Raw genomic sequence first — 23,119 nt, forward strand, 5'->3', positions numbered from 1 at the left:
ACCCATGTTGATGTTTGTTCACAAACCTAATGTTCTCCAGGTGTGCAACCAGTCGCAGCCTAATTATTCTTTCCAGTATTTTACAGGGGATGCTTGTCAGTGATACAGGTCTGTAGTTAAGTGCCTCCTCCCTATCTCCTTTCTTGAAGATCGGCACGACATTTGCCTTCTTCCAGCAACTGGGCAATTCTCCTGACATAAGTGACTCATTAAAGATCATTGCCAGAGGCACGCTGAGGGCCTGTGCTGCTTCTTTTAGTATCCACGGTGATACTTTGTCTGGTCCAACTGCTTTAGTTGCATCTAGAGTTGTCAACTGTTTCATTACCTCCTCTGCTGTCACCTCTATATCTGATAGTCTTTCATCTAGGGTAACCCCTTCCAACAATGGGAGCTGCTCAGGCTCGGTAGTGAACACTCCATGGAAACTGGCATTCAGTGCCTCGCAGATTTCCTTGTCACTTTCAGTATATGCCCCCTCTGTCTTCCTTAGTCTTGTCACTTGGTCGTTCACCGACATTTTTCTTCTTATATGACTGTGTAGTAACTTGGGTTGTTTTTTCGCTTTGATTGCAATATCGTTCTCATAGTCCCTTTCCGATGTTCGTCTTATGTTAATGTAATCGTTCCTAGCTCTGTTGTATCTGCTTCTGTTGTCCTCTGTTCTTTGTCTTCTGTACTTCCTCCACTCCCGTCTGCTGGCCATTTTTGCTTCCTGACACTGTCTATTAAACCATGGGTTATTATATTCCTTCTTATTTTTTCCCTTTACCGTTGGTATAAATCTCTCTTCGGCCTCCTGGCATTTCTGTATGACTAGGTCCATCATATCTTGGACTGTTTTTCCTCTAATTTCTTCCTCCCACTGCACTTCACCCAGATAGTCCCTTATCCCTTATGTGTGTGTGTGTGTGTGTGTGTGTGTGTGTGTGTGTGTGTGTGTGTGTGTGTGTGTGTGTGTGTGTGTGTGTGTGTGTGTGTGTGTGTGTCAAGTTAGGCGTGGCCACATACTCCTCGGACTTCGACTACATATCGACCTCATGGTCTGGGCATGCGTCAAGGAGCCTCGTACTGCCGATCTGTAACAATGAATAAAGCAAAAGCCCCCATCAGGAGTTGCCCTCACATACACGACTGTTGCACGCACTCAAGCACACGTGCGCACGTGCACTCGAAACCACAACGCACACGCGTGCACACTCGTCGTAGCAAGCACTCACCCTTAAAACCACGACGCACGCCCTCGCGCTCAAACTCACACTTATTCACTCTTCCGAAGGAAACCTGAATATCCTACTAGCTAATTATGTAACCAAAATTGACTGAAACTGGTGTTAGGTGCTGAAGCTGGAGATAAGGTCTATGGGAGGGGAGATGAGGGATGCTGGGAGTGAGGGGAAGAGAACCGGAGGATGAGGGGAAACCCCGTTCCACACAAGGGGGATTCGAACCCTCACATCTGACAACAAATGAGCGAACGGCTGCAATACGACTGTCTCCAGTGAACCTCTGAACACACTGGAGATAGATAGTCCAAGCGCATTGGAGGTACTAAAGCAGATGCACAAAAATAAAGACCGATAAGCACTAACAATCATGTACGAAAGGGGGGCATGTTATCTCCCATGCACACACACCTGCTGGCCCCCCATGCACACACCTGCTGGCCCCCCCATGCACACACCTGCTATCCCCCACGACCTCCTAACTTGCTGCCTAAATATTAAAAAAATCTTGTGTGCAAATGTTTCCAATTTTTTTGTCCAGCTTAATCAGGCCGCTGGCGCTCATTGGGGACCATTGAGGGCCATTTTATGGAGGCATTTATGCGGCAATAAATCCCTAATTGAGTCTGGGTTTTTATACGGTAATTGGACAAGCTGTTTAATCCGTATTCAAGCCGACGGTTACGCGGACGGCGCACCGAGAACGACTTAATCCGGATTCGGAAGTACTCAGAAGGGCCGATTGTGAGCGCTCTCAATGTGGCCCAGATATTTGTTAAGACTTCGTGAGTGGTGCACACACACACACACACACACACACACACACACACACACACACACACACACACACACACACACACACACACACACACACACACACACACACACAGGCAAGAGGCACTGAACTACAGGCTAGTTTTCCCCTAACTTGTATACCATGAAAGGTGATGGAGAAGATTCGCGAGCCCCGTATAGAGGACCTGGAGGGCAAGAGCCTTGTAACCCACCACCAGCATGGCTTCAGGGATGGTAAACATGCCGTGTTGTCACCTTGAGTGTGTCCACTACAAGTCATTCTCCTGGAGTTGTGTAACACAATTCGACACGTTTGTGTCGAGTTGTAAATAACCTGCATTTACCTGCATTTACCGGTGAATGACCTGTATTTACCGGTGAATGACCTGTATTTACCGGTGAATGACCTGCATTTACCGGTAAATGACCTGTATTTACTGGTGAATGACCTGTATTTACCGGTGAATGACCTGCATTTACCGGTGAATGACCTGTATTTACCGGTGAATGACCTGTATTTACCGGTGAATGACCTGTATTTACCGGTGAATGACCTGTATTTACCGGTGAATGACCTGTATTTACCGGTGAATGACCTGTATTTACCGGTGAATGACCTGTATTTACCGGTGAATGACCTGTATTTACCGGTGAATGACCTGTATTTACCGGTGAATGACCTGTATTTACCGGTGAATGACCTGTATTTACCGGTGAATGACCTGTATTTACCGGTGAATGACCTGTATTTACCGGTGAATGACCTGTATATACCGGTGAATGACCTGTATTTACCGGTGAATGACCTGTATATACCGGTGAATGACCTGTATTTACCGGTGAATGACCTGTATTTACCGGTGAATGACCTGTATTTACCGGTGAATGACCTGTATTTACCGGTGAATGACCTGTATTTACCGGTGAATGACCTGTATATACCGGTGAATGACCTGTATATACCGGTGAATGACCTGTATTTACCGGTGAATGACCTCCACTTCAGCCCTGGACAATACTCCACCAGCCCTGGACAATACTCCACCAGCCCTGGACAACTACTCCCTATCGTATACCGGCCATTATATATTTTCTTGGTTTTTGTCTGAGTGAATAAAGAATAAACCTTATGATTCAACTCTCACACATCTCCCCAAGTTGCTTCACTTCTTGTTGAGAGAAAATCTTGTAAAATTGCACACTATATCTTGCGTTCTTGCAGAGATCAGTCTTGTAGGGTTCGTATCCCACTTTGCCAAGAGGTGAGGGGGGGTATCTGTACCCAACTGGTTGGTACCTGTGTCTGTATTCATTGCTGGGGTTGAGCTCTGGCTCTTTGGTCCCGCCTCTCGACTGTCAATCAACTGGTGTACAGGTTCCTGAGCCTATTGGGCTCTATCATATCTACACTTGAAACTGTGTATGGAGTCAGCCTCCACCACATCACTGCCTAATGCATTCCATCTGTCAACCACTCTGACACTGAAAAAGTTTTGAAAGCTGTCTCCTTGGTTCTGAAAGCTGTCTCCTAGTTCTGAAAGCTGTCTCCTTGGTTCTAAAAGCTGTCTCCTACTTCTGAAAGCTGTCTCCTTGGTTCTAAAAGCTGTCTCCTTGGTTCTGAAAGCTGTCTCCTTGGTTCTAAAAGCTGTCTCCTTGGTTCTAAAAGCTGTCTCCTTGGTTCTGAAAGCTGTCTCCTTGTTTCTAAAAGCTGTCTCCTAGTTCTGAAAGCTGTCTCCTTGGTTTTAAAAGCTGTCTCCTAGTTCTGAAAGCTGTCTCCTAGTTCTAAAAGCTGTCTCCTAGTTCTGAAAGCTGTCTCCTAGTTCTGAAAGCTGTCTCCTAGTTCTGAAAGCTGTCTCCTAGTTCTAAAAGCTGTCTCCTTGTTCTGAAAGCTGTCTCCTAGTTCTAAAAGCTGTCTCCTAGTTCTAAAAGCTGTCTCCTAGTTCTGAAAGTTGTCTCCTAGTTCTGAAAGTTGTCTCCTTGGTTCTGAAAGCTGTCTCCTAGTTCTGAAAGCTGTCTCCTAGTTCTGAAAGTTGTCTCCTTGGTTCTGAAAGCTGTCTCCTAGTTCTGAAAGCTGTCTCCTAGTTCTGAAAGCTGTCTCCTAGTTCTGAAAGTTGTCTCCTTGGTTCTGAAAGCTGTCTCCTCGGTTCTAAAAGCTGTCTCCTTGGTTCTAAAAGCTGTCTCCTAGTTCTGAAAGCTGTCTCCTTGGTTCTAAAAGCTGTCTCCTAGTTCTGAAAGCTGTCTCCTTGGTTCTAAAAGCTGTCTCCTAGTTCTGAAAGCTGTCTCCTTGGTTCTAAAAGCTGTCTCCTAGTTCTGAAAGCTGTCTCCTTGAGCCTTAACACTGTCTCCCTTTCAGGTGGTGTGGCATTGCCTGCCACCTTCCCCTTGTCGTATGTGTGTTGGTTAGAATCAAGGATCCATTGGTTAGACCAGTCGTGTAGCATAAACCCCGTCCTGAAGCAGTTCTTCGGAGTCGTCGTGTCGTCAATGTTTCTGAGCAGTCTGTCCACGTAGGTCGTTCTCGTATATCAAGAACAAGACATGTCCTTGTACAGTCCTGGATTGTACTTGGATGAGAGTTCTGGGAGTTGTTCCATATTCCCCAAGCCCGGCCAGGCTTTGAGAACTTGGTCCAACAGACTGTTGCTTGGAGCAACCCGCTGTGTGTTATCCTTGGAGGCCATTGAGGGGAAAGAACCTGTTATCTACCCAATTCGATATCTTCTCTTCTTCGTTGATCTTGCATGTTGATGGCTATCTTACAGGCTGGGGGTAGAGGCCGTCTTACTTACTCCCTTGACAGTTCCGTCCACTCGTGTCCTTCCTCACAGCCCACCTGGGATATATCAAGCATTTACCTGTCCAATTACGAAACCCGTGCATCTTTCACCAATCATGGTGACTCGGCTGACTGTTGTTCAACACACTTGAGCTTCGAGGTAACCTCCCATTGTTTCTATTAACGCTTAGAACTTCCCTAACTATTAGTGTCAACAAAGCCGTTATTATATATGTAGATAATTCGTTAGTTATCACCCGAGTTGATGAATCACGTGATAACTCATCAACTGGTTGATGATTCGGGTGATAGTTGGGACAGGGGGTGAAGAGGGTAGTCAGGGTGAAGTACGAGGGAAGCGGGTTTACAACACCAGCCTAAAAAACAGGTTGTTGTTTGTTAAAGATTGACTACCTGGAAGAAAAAAGTTCCAAGTAGCACGGGCTATGGTGAGCCCGTAGTGTAAACACAGGTGTTTGAGCAGTGAATAACAGATGTCTTTCTATCTCCCTACAGTTCACCTGCTGGCCCGGACTATCCAGGGGACAGCCAGCTCTGAAAATGGCAGTTTCGACTACGACCAATCCTGGATATGTGCTTTGTGAGTATACTCTCCTACCCCCCCCCCCCCTCTCACAAACTATGACATGGTATACTCTATACATATACATGGTATACTCTATACATATACGTGGTATGCTCTATTAATCTGCAGATTAGTTATATAATACACTTTTGTGTTCTTAAATCTATATCCTATATTTTGTTGTTCCATGAACCAATAGACTCTATACTGTTGTATAATGAATCAGTAAGCTATGCACTGTTATGCAATGAATCAATAAGCAATGCATTATTGTATACAATGAATCAATAAACAATAAATTGTTGTATACAATTAATCAATAAGCAATGCATTGTTGTATACAATGAATCAATAGACAATGTATTGTTGTTTACAATGAATCAATAACAATGTATCTTTCTATTTACAAACATTCATTGACGCTGCCCCCCCCTCTACCCCCTTTTTTAATCCTACTCTTCCTCTTGGTTCCCCCCCCCTCACCATTACCCCTTACCCCCTCTCTCCATCGTGATCAGCTTATCAAAAGCTTATCACATACAGTGTGGGATAATGAAAGACAGACGATAAGATAAGGAAGGTAGTTTGTTCTGTCTGGGGACTTCCAGCATTGTCACTGGTGGGTGTGTGGCCTTTGTTTATGGTGTGTGTGGGGGGGGGGGGGAATGCTGATAGTGAAGTATTTCTCCATCTTCATCACTATCCTCTCCTTACACCCCCACACTTTCCCCCATCTCTCCCCCATCTCTCCCCCACCTGCTCCCAGACGGCAGTCTTCACGGAAGAATTCTCAGTAATGCTAATTGGGCGAGAATCTGGATGTTTGATGGCGTGTGAGAGCTCCCTCCTCTCTTCTCTACTCTCTCACTCTCTCTCCTACCCCGTCTCTCTTCTCTACCCTGCTACTCTGCTCCATTCTACTCTTTCTTCTCATCTTCTCTCACTCGAGAGAGACAGAAGAGAGCCACCTAGTCGGAGCCCATCTTGTAAATCTTAGAACGAAAAGAGAATTGTCCCACAGTTTCCCGACGTCAGACGCCAAGGGATAGTCTCACGCACTCTAGCCAGGTGTGGCCGGCTATCAGTGCCAAAAATCCGCCGTGGGGTTCGGTATGTGATCGCGGTACACTGTTCCCTTTCTAATTCTGCCGACCCCCCCCCCCCTCTACCTGATCATGTTGGGCACGGAACCCCCGGGAATCATGGTGCAAAGTTGGGTGAGGCCACACCTCCAAGCTTCCAACTTCAAACAGGCTGACATTTTAATTTTTAGATACAGATATATTAACAAAATTGCATTAAGGAAGGTTTACTGTAAATTATAATTAATAATATTAATTTAAGGAACATTTACTGTAAATTTTAATCAGTAATGTCAAATTTTGTTATGCGACTCGTTAATAAGATAAGAGTTAGATAAAGTTGTCGGCATGAATGGTAGAAGCTGACGATTACTGACATAATCTACTGACGTAGATTATGACAAGCAGTTGGGTAGATTGTAAGCAAGTCTACCTCATGTTTGGTCAGGGCAATACACTCGTAGCTGTGTGTAATTTAACGTGTTGACCGTTCACAAGTGGTTGGGCACCATTCCTTTCCCCCGTCCCATCCCTAATCCTTATCCTGACCCCTTCCCAGTGCTATATAGTTGTAATGGCTTAGCGCCTTCTCCCTGATAATTCCTTTCCCTTTCTCTCTCTCTCTCTCTCTCTCTCTCTCTCTCTCTCTCTCTCTCTCTCTCTCTCTCTCTCTCTCTCTCTCTCTCTCTCTCTCTCTCTCTCTCTCTCTCTCTCTCTCTCTCTCTCTCTCTCTCTCTCTCTCTCTCTCTCTCTCCCTCCCTCCCTCCCTCCCTCCCTCCCCCCCCCCCCCCTGCGCGCCTCGACACAGAACAATTCAACCCTGATAATTACGAAGTGTTGAACATGGAGTGTTGCGTGTTTTGTCCCTCATTTTGTTAATGAAATTCACTGTAAAGTAGGCCACGATAGGCCTACGGTGTGCGGCACAGTGCCACCCTGCACTATCCTTTGACACATGGACACTGTGTCGCACTTGGATACAGTTGTGTCTCATACAATGTTTTGTTGTGGTGTTGGTGTAAATTATTTTGTGTGTCGTGTGCTGGGATGAGACGGGTGTCGTCTGGGAGGAATTTCTAGACATGTCCCCCACTTTACCCCCTCTCTCCTTATCTCACTCTCTCCCTCTGTGTCTCACTCACTCCCTCCCTCTCTCTCTGTCTCACTGTCTCCCTCCCTCTCTGTCTCACTCCCTCCCTCCCACTCTGTCTCCCCTTCCATGCTGGGACGTGGCTTGCATTCAGCTGTCAAGCAAAAGAATTGTATTTTCTGTAAGGTGTTCTGGGAGAGGAACCAACGTCCAAGCTCCCATTCTCTCATGTCATGCAATGTTTGGGACATTTGTTTCACTGGCTCTCTAGTGCCCCATGGCCTCTAGTGCCCATGACCTCTAGTGCCTCAGGGCCCTCTAGTACCCTACAGCAGGGACAGTAACATTTACCACATAACGGGAATTCGCTAATCGGTGCTACAATGATCTACAAAATCAATGTCCAATCCCAAATAATCCACGAAAAAGTCTATACGTGACATATTCGACGTTCTTGGTGGCTTTACCTGCATTCTTACTCACCCCACCAAGACGACTCCAGGCTTAAAGAATCGTCTATCTACGACGAATCAATTCTTGGAGAGCCAGTAAACTGCCCAATGAGGCCACCATTACGTAAGCTAACCCAAAGTTGCAATTTCTTCACTGTTGATGTGTGTAGTCTGGCCTCAGGCCGGACTCGGGGAGTAGAACAACTCTCGAGATCCTCTACAGGTATGCTCCAGGAAAGATGGAAACCAACACCAGTCGCTCTCCAGCTCTAGCAGAACTTTAGCAGCAGCAGCAGCAGCAAATTCCAGGAAAATGTAAGCCAGTGGCAGCAGTTTGGGCCGTAACTTAACTTCCAACTGAGGCGGCAAAAGATGACTCTCCAGGCGGCTCTTATGTCTTTTGTTGGACTTGCTCCCCTCGTATATATCCTCTGTTGGACTTGCTCTCTCGTATATATCCTCTGTTGGACTTGCTCCCCTCGTATATATCCTCTGTTGGACTTGCTCCCCTCGTATATATCCTCTGTTGGATTTGCTCTCTCGTATATATCCTCTGTTGGACTTGCTCTCTCGTATATATCCTCTGTTGGACGATGTTATGATACCAGAGGGCCCACGACAGGTGTCCCCACCACCAGAGGGCCCACAACAGGTGTCCCCACCAGAGGACCGACAACAGGTGTCCCCACCAGAGGGCCCACAACAGGTGTCCCCACCAGAGGGCCCACAACAGGTGTCCCCACCAGAGGGCCCACAACAGGTGTCCCCACCAGAGGGCCCACAACAGGTGTCCCCCCTAGAGGGCCCACAACATCGCGGGAAGAAGACCTATAATTTACCAGGTACAATCATGGTAATGGAGCCGTCTTCAAGAAGGTGAGCCGGTGATCTTTGTCATTAGAGTGAGTAGATTGGCTCTCCCAAGTTACCTCAACCCCTAATTGCCTTGTTCGTCACCGGTAGTTCTTCTTGATCGTAGGAGCAGTTAGGAGGCGCGTTAAGGTGGACAATGACAGGGTTTTAAAAGTGTTTTGAGGTGGTGATTGAGGAGCGGCTACTAAACAGAGGTGTATGGGTGTTAAGAGGGTGATTTGGCACACTGTGGAGTGGGATGCTGTGTGTGTGGCGTCAGTTGATTATTGGTGTTACGGCCAAGCAGTTGTTTTCTCTTTCGCTGCTGATGGCGGCAGGTATAGATGTGCCACGGGTCAGATGTGGGCCCAAATGGTTGGTCGACTGGAGATATTTACCCAGTGTTTTGTCTATTTGGTATTTTTCCTGTAACGAGTGGTCATCTCTTAATATATGCTCCATGGTGAAGGGTATTTTAAGAGCGATAAATACTTGTTTGACATTTACTCTAGCACTATAATGTCTGAAGCAGTGCAGAAGATAGTGTTCGATTGTTTCAGGCACCTGACAGTGGATGCAGAGTTTGTTGATGTCCCCACGACATCAACGAACTTAGTACATCAACTGTACTTAAAGCTGTGTCCTGCTAGAGTGGTGTGTCCCAGCCTTAATCTGGTCATCGGTACATCAATTTCTCTGCTTTTATATCTGACATGTTTCCAGGTTTCCCATTTCTTGTTAATGGACCCATAGTACAAAGGTGAGCATCACGTTTTCCATTTCGTTGCAAAATCTTGGGTGATGGTATCTTTTGAAGGCTCCTTTACGTGCAACATGGGGAACTGCATGATGGATAATGGGAGCCGTGTTGTGCATCGCTTTGGCTAGTTGGTCTACAAGTTCATTATGGAGAATACCACAATGCGCTGACACCCATTGGATAGAGGTGTCATAACCGTTCAATCGATGTTCATGAAGAAATAGAAGACATGGGTAAACAAACTCCTTACACATTGTTGAAGAGTAATTGCCTGAACCGCACTCTTGGAGTCACTACTGATTGTATATATCCCAACTGGTAATGTTGTGATTATTTGGAGAACTTGGTCTAAGGGGTATTTTTGGAGAATATTAGGAGAACTTGGTATTAGAAGGGGTATTTTTTGGAGAATATTTGGAAAACTTGGTATTAGAAGGGGTATTTTTTGGAGAATATTTCGAGAACTTGCTCTAAATTCAGCTGTGAAAATAGATAGTTGGTTTGGTAACCACCATCCCTGCTTCTGATGGTATTGTGGTATCCAAACCGCGCTACTGACCGAGGGCACGTTGTTCATGAGGACGCCAGATCCATCTGTATAAATCGCTGTCGTATTTGGGTAGCAATTTTTCATTGATGAGACAAAGACTGAGGCTCTGGCTGAGATTGGTGCAGAGTTGGCAATGTTGTCTTCCACTTGTATTGATATTAGTTGTGTGAAGCCAAGGTGGAGTACAGGGGGGGAGAGGGAGGGATAGTAAATTGGGTTTCAGAGTTTGGGAGTAAAGTGAGGTCTATATTGGGAGTTACGTGGTACAGAGTTAAGAGGGATTTGAGTACGTGTGATAAACAGGAGGCCTTCTCACTCACCTTGCAGTAGTTACACCTGAAAGGACAGTAAAGAAAACGAGAATAATAAATATTGCTTGACAGAAGCTTTGACCAATCAGGATGGAGAGAAAGAGGGAGAGAGGGAGAGACAAACAAGAGAGATGTCTCCCCCTTCATTTCACCCCACAATTCCCCCTCTCCCTACACCCAGTGTCCTGGCTCATATACACATTCGAAAAACAAAAATAAATGTAAAAAATAAAACTATTACTGCACTCTTGGAGAACAGAAAACACAATTATTATGGCATTTGACCTCATTATTCTCAACTATTCCTTCCCCCTCCAAAACAAAAAAGAAAGGTTCCCACTTCTTCAACATTTGAAGTCCCTCTGCATTCTAATGACGTCATTCGAGTATTGAACTTCATTGGTTCTGGGGCCAGATTCACTAAGCAGTTACGCAAGCACTTACGAACCTGGGGCCAGATTCACGAAGCAGTTACGCAAGCACTTAGGAACCTGGGGCCAGATTCACGAAGCAGTTACGCGAGCACGTACGAACCTGTACATCTTTTCTCAATCTTTGACGGCTTTGTTTACAATTATTAAACAGTTAATGAGCTCCGAAGCACCAGGAGGCTGTTTATAACAATAACAACAGTTGATTGGCAAGTTTTCATGCTTGTAAACTGTTTAATAAATGTAGCCAAAGCCGTCAAAGATTGAGGAAAGATGTGCACGTTCGTAAGTGCTTGCGTAACTGCTTCGTGAATCTGACCCCCAGGTTCGTAAGTGCTTGCGTAAATGCTTCGTGAATCTGGCCCCAGGTTCGTAAGTGCTTGCGTAAATGTTTCGTGAATCGGGCCCCAGGTTCTCAAGTGCTTGCGTAACTGCTTCATGAATCTGACCCCCAGGTTCGTAAGTGCTTGCGTAAATGCTTCGTGAATCTGGCCCCAGGTTCGTAAGTGCTTGCGAAACTACTTCGTGAATCTGGCCCCCCCCCCTTGAACATCGTGGTAAACTTCCCCCCCCCCCCCCGTGTATACTCAACAGGAAGCGGTATACGCCCATTTATTATCTCCCTGTTTAGCAGGTTTATAAATATTATAGTTTGTCTAGCAACCCGTTTTCTGTTTTGGGTCCTCTGGTTGGTTAGGATAAGGGCACTTTATAGTACGACAGTTTCTGGACGTTGGGGGAACGTTAGGAGGATGGGCTGGCTGGTTATCATTGCTATCTTGAGGTTATCTTGAGGTGATTTCGGGGCTTAGCGTCCCCGCGGCCCGGTCCTCGACCAGGCCTCCACTCCCCTAGGAAGCAGCCCGTAGCACCTGTCTAACTCCCAGGTACCTATTTACTGCTAGGTGAACAGGGGGTTCATGAGGGTGAAAGAAACATTTTGCCCATTTGTCTCCGCCTCCACCGGGGATCGAACCCGGAGCCTCAGGACTACGAATCCGAAGCGCTGTCCACCCAGCTGTCAGACGCTTGACCGACGTCTGTCAACAGATACTGAGAGAGTATCTTGGGAGTGCCAGAGTTATATAAATTATAGTTATATAGTTATAAAAATATACAAGGTAAGTGAAGAAGAGAGAGTATATACTTATAGGGGTTTATATTGGTTTTGGGTTGTGTCTTGTAAATATATTTTCTTTGTCCTCTAAATATTGCAATTCTTGTGCCCATTACGACTTTTACTGATAACTGCCAGTTAAAATTAATCGGTATATACTAAGTTCAATTTGTTTTTTAAATAACCCTTTGCGCCTATATCAAATTTATAAGGATAACTAAAACATTTCATACTCCATTTATATGAAAAAATCGTTTCTGAGTCATTCCTGGTTCAAATGTGGGTTGACTGGCTCTCTCTCTCTCTGGCTCTCTCTCTCTCTCTCTCTCTCTCTCTCTCTCTCTCTCTCTCTCTCTCTCTCTCTCTCTCTCTCTCTCTCTCTCTCTCTCTCTCTCTCTCTCTCTCTGTCTCTCTCTGTCTCTCTGTCTCTCTCTGTCTCTCTCTCTCTCTCTCTCTCTCTCTCTCTCTCTCTCTCTCTCTCTCTCTCTCTCTCTCTCTCTCTCTCTCTCTCTCTCTCTCTCTCTCTCTCTCTCTCCTCAGGGCCCGTAGTCCTAAGGGCCCGGGTTCGATTCCAAGCCGAGGTACAAACAAATGGGCACAGTTTCTTTCACCCTGATGAACCTGTTCACCTAGCAGTAAATAGGTACCTGGGAGTTAGACAGCTGCTACGGGCTCCTTCCTGGGGTGTGTGAGTGTGAATATATCAGAACATTCTCCTGTTCCTACATCCTAAACGGAGAATTAGAAAGTAGACATTTGGCACTATTGAATTAGGACAAGCTGGGAAAAGGTTTTACATTAGTTGTTAATAAAAGCCTAACCTGGCCTATTACACGCTGAGGGCCTAATATAATACAAATATGTGAAATATACTATATACATCATTATATGTAGAATGGTCTACATATTTAGCAAAAGTTGTATCGAAACAGGAGGATGGGTTGTGATATTTCTTCATTACGTCTTACCTACGCAATATTGACAGATTTGTACTGGTATAAATGGCTGTGTTAAGTGTTACTGACCTCTGACCTGTGTTGCAGGGGTACTGACCCTTGACCTTTGTTACAGAGGTAACCTGCCCTCGCTCCAGCGTCGACATGTGGCCATCGCCAGGCTGAAACACCCGGCCAACATGGGCAGGACTAGCAAACAGGTCAAGCTTTTCATCCTGGTCCTGTGCCCCAGCAAGGAGGTGAGTACCGTGATCTGTTTGGCTCGGTGAGGTGTCAGTATACCATGATCTGTTTGGCTCGGTAAGGGAACGATACCATGCCTGCGTAGCCCATCAGGGTGGACAAAAATGTATTCACCTTTTAGATATGTAGTCTGATTGTTGGTCTGTGTATACATCAAATGCATTTTAGCCTTGAACCAAGTTCAGGAACGAAGCATACTTGCTGATTGGTCAATATGTTTAGTGTCACCACGGTCATTAGTACGACCCTTCAGAGATTGATAGGCACAAAGTAAGCAGGGTGATAAGGGACCGTGATCTGAATGGCTCAAGATGGTCAAAGGTGGCCAAAGTCAAGACTCTGAATGTCGCGTCTATGGGGGGACAGAATGCCACAAGCCTTACCTGATTTTCTCGTAGCTACAAGGATTGACTGTGATCTTAATACCTCTATAACAAAATCCAGATTTCTTCATTCCCCTCTAAAGAACAGTTATCCCCCCCTCTAACTTTTTTTCTAAAGTCAATAAGGGATGCTAGGCTTCGTACTAGGCTTGTACAAGGGGTGCTAGGCTTCGTACTAGGCTTGTACAAGGGGTGCTAGGCTTCGTACTAGGCTTGTACAAGGGGTGCTAGGCTTCGTACTAGGCTTGTACAAGGGGTGCTAGGCTTCGTACTAGGCTTGTACAAGGGGTGCTAGGCTTCGTACTAGGCTTGTACAAGGGGTGCTAGGCTTCGTACTAGGCTTGTACAAGGAATGCTAGGCTTCGTACTAGGCCCCGTGTCCGGAACGCATAATGTCATATTAGAAACCGTTTTCACGACGCAAAATGGGTTGGTCAGAATGTGCCCATTCAACCAAGTGGCCGTCAGTGGCCGATAGGTAGATAACCCTTCCTGCCGCACACTTGTTTAAGGCTGAACTTCAGCCTTTGTGGTGGTGGACTTTGAATGTGGGTTATGTAATTAGGTATTGGCCTTCGTCAAGACTGACAAGGTAATTCATATGGTAATGAGGGTGTTAAGGGGGGGAGGGAGGGTGTGTGAGGGGGGGGGGGAGGGGTTAGGGGGGGACGTGCGTGTGCGTGCGCGCGTGTACTTGCCTATCAATACTTAGCTATCTGTGACTATTGGTGTGTGTGGTTTAGCTCTTTGTGCTCTGCCTACTAGCCTTGTTGTACCTGTTTGTCTAGTCTCTTTGGTATCTTGTATGTTGTTATCATATCTCCTCTATTTCTTGTGTTCCGCCCCTATGGTTGAGAGGTCTAGTGCCTTCAGTCTCTCTTCGTAACTGAACCCTCTAAGCTGCGGCACTAGTTTAGTGGCAAACCACTGTATTTTTTTCAGTATTAGTTTAATGTTTTATAAGGTATGGATTCCATTCACGCATGCATGTACGTGTATTTACTATTTGTGTCTGCAGAATCGAGCTATTAGCGCTTGGACCCCGCCTTTCTAACTAATCTATTTTTCTTTAATTATATCTACTACATATATTTCTGTGTGTGTGTGTGTGTGTGTGTGTGTGTGTGTGTGTGTGTGTGTGTGTATGTGTGTGTGTGTGTGTGTGTGTGTGTGTGTGTGTGTGTGTACTCACCTAGTTGTGCTTGCGGGGGTTGAGCTCTGGCTCTTTGGTCCCGCCTCTCAACCGTCAATCAACTGGTGTACAGGTTCCTGAGCCTATTGGGCTCTATCATATCTACACGTGTGTGTGCGTGTGTGTGTGTGTGTGTGTGTGTGTGTGTGTGTGTGTGTGTGTGTGTGTGTGTGTGCGTGCGTGCGTGCGTGTGCTCACCTGCCTGTATTGACAGGTTAGAACTTCAGTTCGTAAGCTGCTGTTATATGGTTATCAGTTGACTAATTCAATGACTGTTCCTTCACATATATCTTCTATTCTCTATTACATTTTTTTTAAAGTTATCAAGTATCTTCTTCCATCTAACCATGGATAGAGAGTAGATAATAGCACCAATTATGTAGTCGTTCCTTATCCATTCTCTCTGGAGACAGGAGTTGCTGTGTCTTATTGTTCTGTCTACCCAGGTCTCGCTTCATGCAGGTCGGCGTTCAATCCCCGACCGTCCACAAGTGGTTGGGGCACCATTCCTTTTCCCCCGTCCCATCCCAAATCCTTATCCTGACCCCTTCCCAGTGCTATATAGTCGTAATGGCTTGGCGCTTTCCCCCTGATAGTTCCTTCTATCTACCCGAGTCCCCCGTAGTACAGTGGGCTTCATTCTCGACTCACAATCTGGTATCCCGAGTTCTATTCCGGCCGGAGCAGAAATAATTTCCTTTCATCTAATGCCCCTTACCCACCTAGGAGTAAATAGATACCTGGGAGTTACATTTTGCGCAGGGTCAGTAGTTTCACCCCCTTGGGGGGGAGGGGGGGGCTTGATACAAGCCTAAAAAAATATATATACACACAGGCATCCTGTCCCCAATGACGGGCATTATCATCCCTAAGTTCTCATGTTGAAACAAGAAATTTCACTTTCTTGATTGCTCTTAAAAGTTTATGTGTGGGGGAAGTTGCCAGCTCGGCTGCCTCGTATCCCGCCCTCAAGTTGGTCTTAGTCGAGGACAAGAGATCTGCTCGAAGGTTTAGCGAGGTCCTCCTTGGCCAGCGAGGTCTCCCTTGGCCACCGAGGTCCTCCTTGGCCAGCGAGGTCCCACTCGGCCAACTAATGACAGTCCCCATGCAGATCACAACAGTTAGCTATATCCCAGGTACCTATTTACAGCCAACTGAGCAGGGGGGGTGGGTGGCTTCAGATGAAAGGAAACGCTGCCTAAACGGTTCTGTTCTGCTCCCGGGGAATCGAACCCAGGTACTTTTCAGCTGTGGGACTTCAATTCGACTGTGCTGACCACTGCGCCACGGGACCCCCCCCCAAAACCTATCTCATCGAGGCAGATGTCTCCGAAAACGTCAGTTTTACGTCGCTTAGATTTTATTTAACGTCGCATCTTGAACGGATTGGTCATAAACGTGATAAATGCGACGCATTAGCGCTGCGATTTTGTCTCGTTCTTCAACTGCGCCCTCGCAATCCTTGGCGTACGTCTTCACGCGTCATGGTGTGCGTCGTGGGGGGGGGGAGCTGTGAGGGGCGGGGGGCGGCGTCCCCCCCTCTCTCTTGGCCCCCCCTCACACAACAACAGGGGTCACATTTATACCCCGTCACGCTCCGTCCTCTGTTAAAACTGTTTTTTGTTATTTTGTCCGCGTTGCCTCTTGGGCTTCTGCCGCTTCTCGTGAAACTGTCTCGTGAATCTGGGTCGTGAAGCTGGGTCGTGAAGAAGCGTCGTGAAGCCCCGGTGTAGCACTGACGTCATGTCCTTTCGTCTTCCGGCCGGAATAATCCGATGTCGGCATCCTCCTTGGATGATATCCAAGGATATCCACGACATCCTCCTTTCTTCACCACCACCAACCACCACCACCAACCACCACCAACCACCACCAACACACCAACCACCACAACCACCACAACCACCACAACCACCACAACCACCACCACAACCACCACCAACACACCAACCACCACAACCACCACCACAACCACCACAACCACCACCACAACCACCACAACCACCACCACCAACCACCACAACCACCACAACCACCACCACAACCACCACAACCACCACCACAACCACCACCACAACCACCACAACCACCGGACAAGTGGCTGAGATAGTGGGCCTCCGGCGCTCCGGATAAGGTCCCGATTCCACTAGTTCCACTGGTAGTTAATGTTGTCCTTCGAGACCCCCGCGTTATATCCAGTGCCAGGCTGGGGTGTGTGGCACTCGTGGCTCTACGGCACTCTCGAGGATAACCAATGGCTCTTGTGCGCGCCTACAGTGCCTCGAACGAGAGCCAGGCTGAGGTCAAGGTCACAGATAGCGCCCGCGTGGTCTGGTCTTAATCCGCCGAAGGCTGTGGAATTTAAGTGTTTTGATTGTGAAGTCATTACTGGCTTTAATGGTTGTTATAACACCTCGGGGTGGTGATTGGTGGTGATTGGAGGCTTCGGGGTGTTGATTGGTGGTGATTGGAAGCCTTGGGGTGGTGATTGGTGTTGATTGGAGGCCTTGGGGTGTTGATTGGTGGTGTTTGGAGGCCTTGGGGTGGTGATTGGTGGTGATTGGAGGCCTCGGGGTGTTGATTGGTGGTGTTTGGAGGCCTCGGGATGTTGATTGGTGGTGATTGGAGACCTCGGGGTGTTCATTAGTGGTGTTTGAAGACCTCGGGGTGTTGATTAGTGGTGATTGGAGACCTCGGGTGTGGGGTGTGTGGGGGGTGGGTCGACCTCAGCCGCCCCCCCACCCCGCGTCGAGACCATTGTGCGGGGAGCGAGAGACATGAGTAGTGATGGTGGGGTATGATAGACCACGTCTCTCTCCTCTCAACCCTCCTCTCTGCTCTCCTTGGCGGCTCCTCCTGCCTCCTGTCTCCTGCCTCCTCCTCCTTCTTCCTCCTTCCTTCTCTTCCTTCCTTCTCCTCCTGACCAGTTGGCCAGGATCTTCTTCATCATCAACACTACCCTTGGTCTTGTCTTGTGTGTTCTCATCTTCTCTTCGCTTTTATTGTTTCTCGGTTCTTTGTTCTTTTTCTGTGATGTTTTTGTATTCGTTTTGATTGCCTCTCTGTTTGTCTGTCTGTCTGTCTCTCTCTCTCTGTCTCTCTCTCTCTCTCTGTCTCTCTCTCTCTCTCTGTCTCTGTCTCTCTCTCTGTCTCTCTCTCTCTCTCTCTCTCTGTCTCTCTCTCTCTCTCTCTCTCTCTCTCTCTCTCTCTCTCTCTCTCTCTCTCTCTCTCTCTCTCTCTCTCTCTCTCTCTCTCTCTCTCTCTCTCTCTCAGACATCCAGGTAATGTTTACCTCCTGGCAAGAGTACACCAGTAATCACTGGCCAATCACCACCACACTAAACATTTAAGAATAAAAAATGGGATGAAACCCCGAGGTTTTACCAACCTGATTGTTAACGCCTCTCCCCAGTCTCTCCCCAGTCTCTCTCAAGTCTCTCCCCAGTCTCTCCCCAGTCTCTCCCCAGTCTCTCTCAAGTCACTTTAGATTTGGTAAGGTTGATAGACATTCTAACCCGCAGCTCCGTGATGAAAACATCACAATACCAGCGTACAACATCAGGTCAAAGAGCCACCTCCTCACATTCCTTGTGAGAAACCTATGATATCTTTTTCGTGTGTGGTGGTGTTGGCGAGAGACTGAGATAGGGATGAGCTCTGTTGCCTTCCCCTCTAACCCCCCCCCCTTTCCTTCCCCCACACACACAGCGCCTATGTGAGGGTAGTTTAAGAGTATGCCGCCCCAACATGGAGCCCCCCATCTTAAAAACCACATGAAGAATCACGGAAGAGGTACAGAACTTTGCAACGAGACTCGTCCCAGAGCTACGAGGGATGAGGTATATAGAGAGAGAGACTGGTGCAGCTAAACCTGACGATGCTAGAAAGGAATAAAAAAAGAGAAAGAGACATGATTCAGACATATATAATACTTAGGATTGACCGGGTGGATAAAGAGGAAATGTTTACAATAAATAGCAATAGAACAAGGGGGGGCGGCACGGATGGAAACTTGAAACTCTGATGTGTCAGAGATGTTAGAAAGTTTCCTTAAAAGTTAGAAAGTTAGAAAGTTAGAAACTGGAATGACCTAAAGAGTAGATTGTAGAGAGACAACTCCCTATATAACTTTACAAGCAGGCGTGATAGAGAAATAGATCAAGAGTCATGGTATTAGACAACAGACAGCTAGAAAAGCGGGGTCCAAGAACTAGAGCTCAATCCCGCAGGCACAAACAGGAGAGCACAAAGAGAAGTGAACACACACACACACGTAACTCTACGGACGGACGCCGCCACGTTTCATTAACCACCGGGATAGCCATACTATAAAGAGAATAATAGTACCGGGGTAGAGGTGGCCACTCTACGCCTGAGTCACACTACCTCTGGAGCCACAGTACCGGGCAGCCACAGTTCTAGTGGAGCCACAGTACCAGTAAAGCCACAGTTCTAGTGGAGCCACAGTACCGGGCAGCCACAGTACCAGTAAAGCCACAGTTCTAGTGGAGCCACAGTACCGGGCAGCCACAGTACCGGGCAGCCACAGTACCAGTAAAGCCACAGTTCTAGTGAAGCCACAGTACCGGGCAGCCACAGTACCAGTAAAGCCACAGTTCTAGTGGAGCCACAGTACCGGGCAGCCAGCCCACAGCGTCCAGCATCAAGCCACATCCCCATGAAACAATCGGGTCCACAGCCACACCACCAAAATACCGGAATCGACAATGACATTCGATCTCTGTAGGTTATTTGTTTGTGAAATATTTGATGTTAGTTTAGTCCCTCCTCTTCCCCCCCCACCCCCCCTCTCCCCACCTTCTTCTCCCCTCCTCCTCTTCCCCTTTGTCTTCCCCCTTCTTCCCCCCTCTCAAACCCCCACTAACCATCCGCTCGAAACCGGGTGGTACCAATATATCTTATTTATGGTCATGTGTATCTATAATCTATTACCTAAGCCGTCACTACTCCCCCCCCCCCATGGGGGCTCCGGTGTGCTCGCTCACCTATTTGTGTCTGCGAGATCGAGCTTTAGCTCGTGGACTCGGCCTTTCTAACCTCTGGTTGTCTTAATGTAATGATTTACGTCCCATTTTCCTATCATAGCTTGTGCTGAAATTAGAAAATGGCGGACAGCCTCTTATAACCTGCTCTATTGGTTCAATCCCCCTAAAGTATTTTATACATCTCTATCATGTCTCCGAGATCTGTGGATTCAAAGAGTATTCTGAGTGCTATGTAGGTGGCACTCTGACAATTGGGAGTACGAAGTTGAGTGTTGAGAGTACATGGGCGATGCTATGTTAGTACTCCTGAGGGTTGAGGGAGTAGATCCTTCAGTCGCATCAATTATTCTCAAGCACGTCTAAATTGGCTTAAGCACGGCGATAATCGGCTCAGTGTCCCAATTACATGCCCTATTTAGCAGAGCTCATGAATTGAACAGTACACAAGCATACGTCAGTCCGGTGGTGGGGTGCTGAGTTGTCCGGTGGTGGGGTGGAGCTGTCCGGTGGTGGGGTGGACAGGGTGATAAAGGGTGTGTGAGACACTGGTCTCACCGGCGTGACGCCTGGTATACCACACGTGGACGCACTAGTGTCTGTTGCTAAACACTTCCACACAATTACCAGAGTGGTCTTGAATTATATTTCTAGAGATTACGGCGACTTACGCCATTGAAGGGATGTCTTAGGTCGGGGAAGAGACCAATTGGAACTTTTGCTCGAGTGCTGAGCACAATGAACCACCTTTAATGGGTGGAAATGGGATAAGTTTAGATTTAGGAAAGACCTGGGTAAATACTGGTTTGGTAACAGATGTTGATATATGGAACAAATTACCAGATAATACTCGTGGTTCGATGGAGTGTTTCAAGCGTAGGTTAGACATATGAATGAGATTGTGTAGACATCAATAGGATCTCCCTTGTACTCAGAACCTTGGACAGGCGGACGAACTCAAGAGTTCAATCCTGCAACACACCAGTGATCTCGATACAGTATTTAAGAAGACTCAATACCCCCTTCACGCGCATGCGCAGCTCCATTAAATTGGCTCCTGGTGTTGGTCTTCTCGCAGGCAAGAGACCCGGGTTCATTCCTCAGATGAGACAGAAACGGTTGGGCACGTTTTCTTTCATCAGAAGACCCTCAATGTACCACCCTGGTGGACCCTGGTGGTAGGCCACTGAAAACACCACACAGGTACCTCCCGGTGAAGGAGCGACAGCGTAGCCCGATAGAGTATATACGTTTTGATAGTACTTATAGTAACTATGAGGACCATAGTACATATACCGACATACAACGCAATTAGAAAGTAGAAATCGGTACTATTGAATTTGGACAAACCGGAAAACGATTTTCTACTTGTTGCAAAGACAAATTAAACTTAATCTAACCTCCCTAGACCTAATACACGCTATCTGAGGCCTAATATACTACACATGTGTACCATACTAGGCCTAGAAATATTTAAGTTTGTTTTTTTAGCTTCAGTTTTTCGTACTGTTTATAAAATGAATAGTACAAAAGTTCAACTAATTGTTTAGTACGTCAGTATTGGTACTATGGAGTACACAGTTACGACAAGTACTAAACAGGAGGCTGGGATGTTATATGTGGCATGTATTCCCAGATGTCTTATGGTATAAGATGAGAGAACCAATACACACCCGACGACCCCCTCCTCTTCCCGCCTTTCTCTCTCAAGGGGTCTTGAGGCTCTTGTTGCGCTACAGAGCATTATCCCCTCCGGTTTGGTCCACACTGTTGTTTTGCCGAGGTAATGAATACTTGTTGCTGAGGTTTCACTGACCTCAACGCTCATGAAGCCGTGAAAGATATATGTACTTGTAATCAATGGAAAATCAATCGCCCCATCTTCCACCGTCATCATTCCCTTGCCCCCCCTCACGCCCCCTCCTAGGCCCCCCTCACTCCTTGCCCCTCACGGCAGACGGCGAGGGGTGAAGAGATGGTTGGAAGAGGCGCAGGGAGGAATAACTAAGTCACCGCAAGAGAAAGAGAGAGAGAACGAAGTCACCCCAAGAAAGAGAACGAAGTCACCCCCAGAGAGGGAGACTAAACGAAAGAGCAAAATCAATGTTGGAGATGGACAGGGATGGCAGTGGGGGGAGGGTTGCCTTCCCTGTCTCCTCTGCTTCCCGTCTATCAAGTCTTTTACCAGTTTTTTCCCCGTCGGCACCGCCCCCAAGGGAGGTTTCTGTCTGTGGCTCGGCAACCCAGCCTACCGTCTATGGTTCAAAAGTCATGTGCAATCAATCCTCTCCCATACAATTATACATTATACATTCCAGTGTTGTATAAACACTGTATATGATTAGGGATTAGAACCCAGGTCTGTAAAATGCGAGGCTGTCGCTCTACCAACACGACCAAGATGCTGATGCTAAGATCTAAACTGGGCATAACTAGAGCCCTTATCCTCAGAGATCGAAACGAAATGTTGTTATTCACGATGTTGTGGATTGGGATTTACGAGACATGGATTGGAAATGTATACACCATTGTAGAGTTTCAGGGAACGTTTACATCTGAGTACTATAGTCCTGTTGCTTTGTGTGTCGCATTTTCTGCCCCGTCGACTAAAAACAGACGTATTGGTACAAAATTAAAACACCGTAATGTCGACGTTTTCCTTGCATATAACGAATTCCATGGGTTAAGCCAGTTGGTTGGTATGTTTCTAGTTAGGCAAAACGGTTGTATTTTTAACGGAGAGGCAGATTGAGAGCACCGCCAGCTATGAGATCTTATTTTTGAGCATCGTGGTCTGGCTGGTAGAGCGACGGGGGGCTCAACTTAGCCACGTTGAGCTCATGTACTGTCCTGGGATTTGAATAATTAAATCGAGTAACTTTACTCATAAATATACAAGTAAATAGTCACTTATCCAGGGAAAAGCGGTAAGTTAGTATGTAATAACTATACCCTGAACATATGTTGAACAGGGATGGTTGCATAACTACGTTCGATCCAGCAAGTCACACTGTGTCTCTTCTGCTGGGAACTGGACCAATACAATGTTTGGGTTTACGGGTGTCGGAGGTATCTTGAGATATAGAAAGGTGGTGTAAGGTGGAGAAGTTGTTGTGCAATGACACGTGCTCCTGGCATGCAATGACACGTGTTTCTGCCGTGCAGTGAGACCGTTCCTGCCGTGCCTGAAGCCGTGCATCTGGGTCAATAGCAAGACCGCGTGGAGAACCCGGCTAGACCCATCATTTCCAGTGATTTGCAACAGCAAGCAGTAAGGCAAACGGTGCGGAAGGCATTCTGGGGATCAGGGCCGA

General features: G+C 46.9%; 1 protein-coding gene across 2 annotated transcripts in view; it reads left to right on the plus strand.

Annotated features, from left to right (window-relative positions):
* LOC123771894 (solute carrier family 4 member 11) overlaps positions 1-23,119 on the plus strand; it is a 427,825-nt gene that overhangs the window by 368,933 nt on the left and 35,773 nt on the right. For both annotated transcript variants that reach the window (XM_069324327.1, XM_069324328.1), the window contains exons 5-6: positions 5,314-5,398; positions 13,100-13,223. In XM_069324327.1, coding sequence (XP_069180428.1) covers positions 5,314-5,398; positions 13,100-13,223 — 209 coding nt within the window. The remainder of the gene's footprint in view (positions 1-5,313; positions 5,399-13,099; positions 13,224-23,119) is intronic.

The sequence above is a fragment of the Procambarus clarkii genome, chromosome 14 (assembly GCF_040958095.1).
Source record: "Procambarus clarkii isolate CNS0578487 chromosome 14, FALCON_Pclarkii_2.0, whole genome shotgun sequence".
Taxonomy (NCBI): domain Eukaryota; kingdom Metazoa; phylum Arthropoda; class Malacostraca; order Decapoda; family Cambaridae; genus Procambarus; species Procambarus clarkii.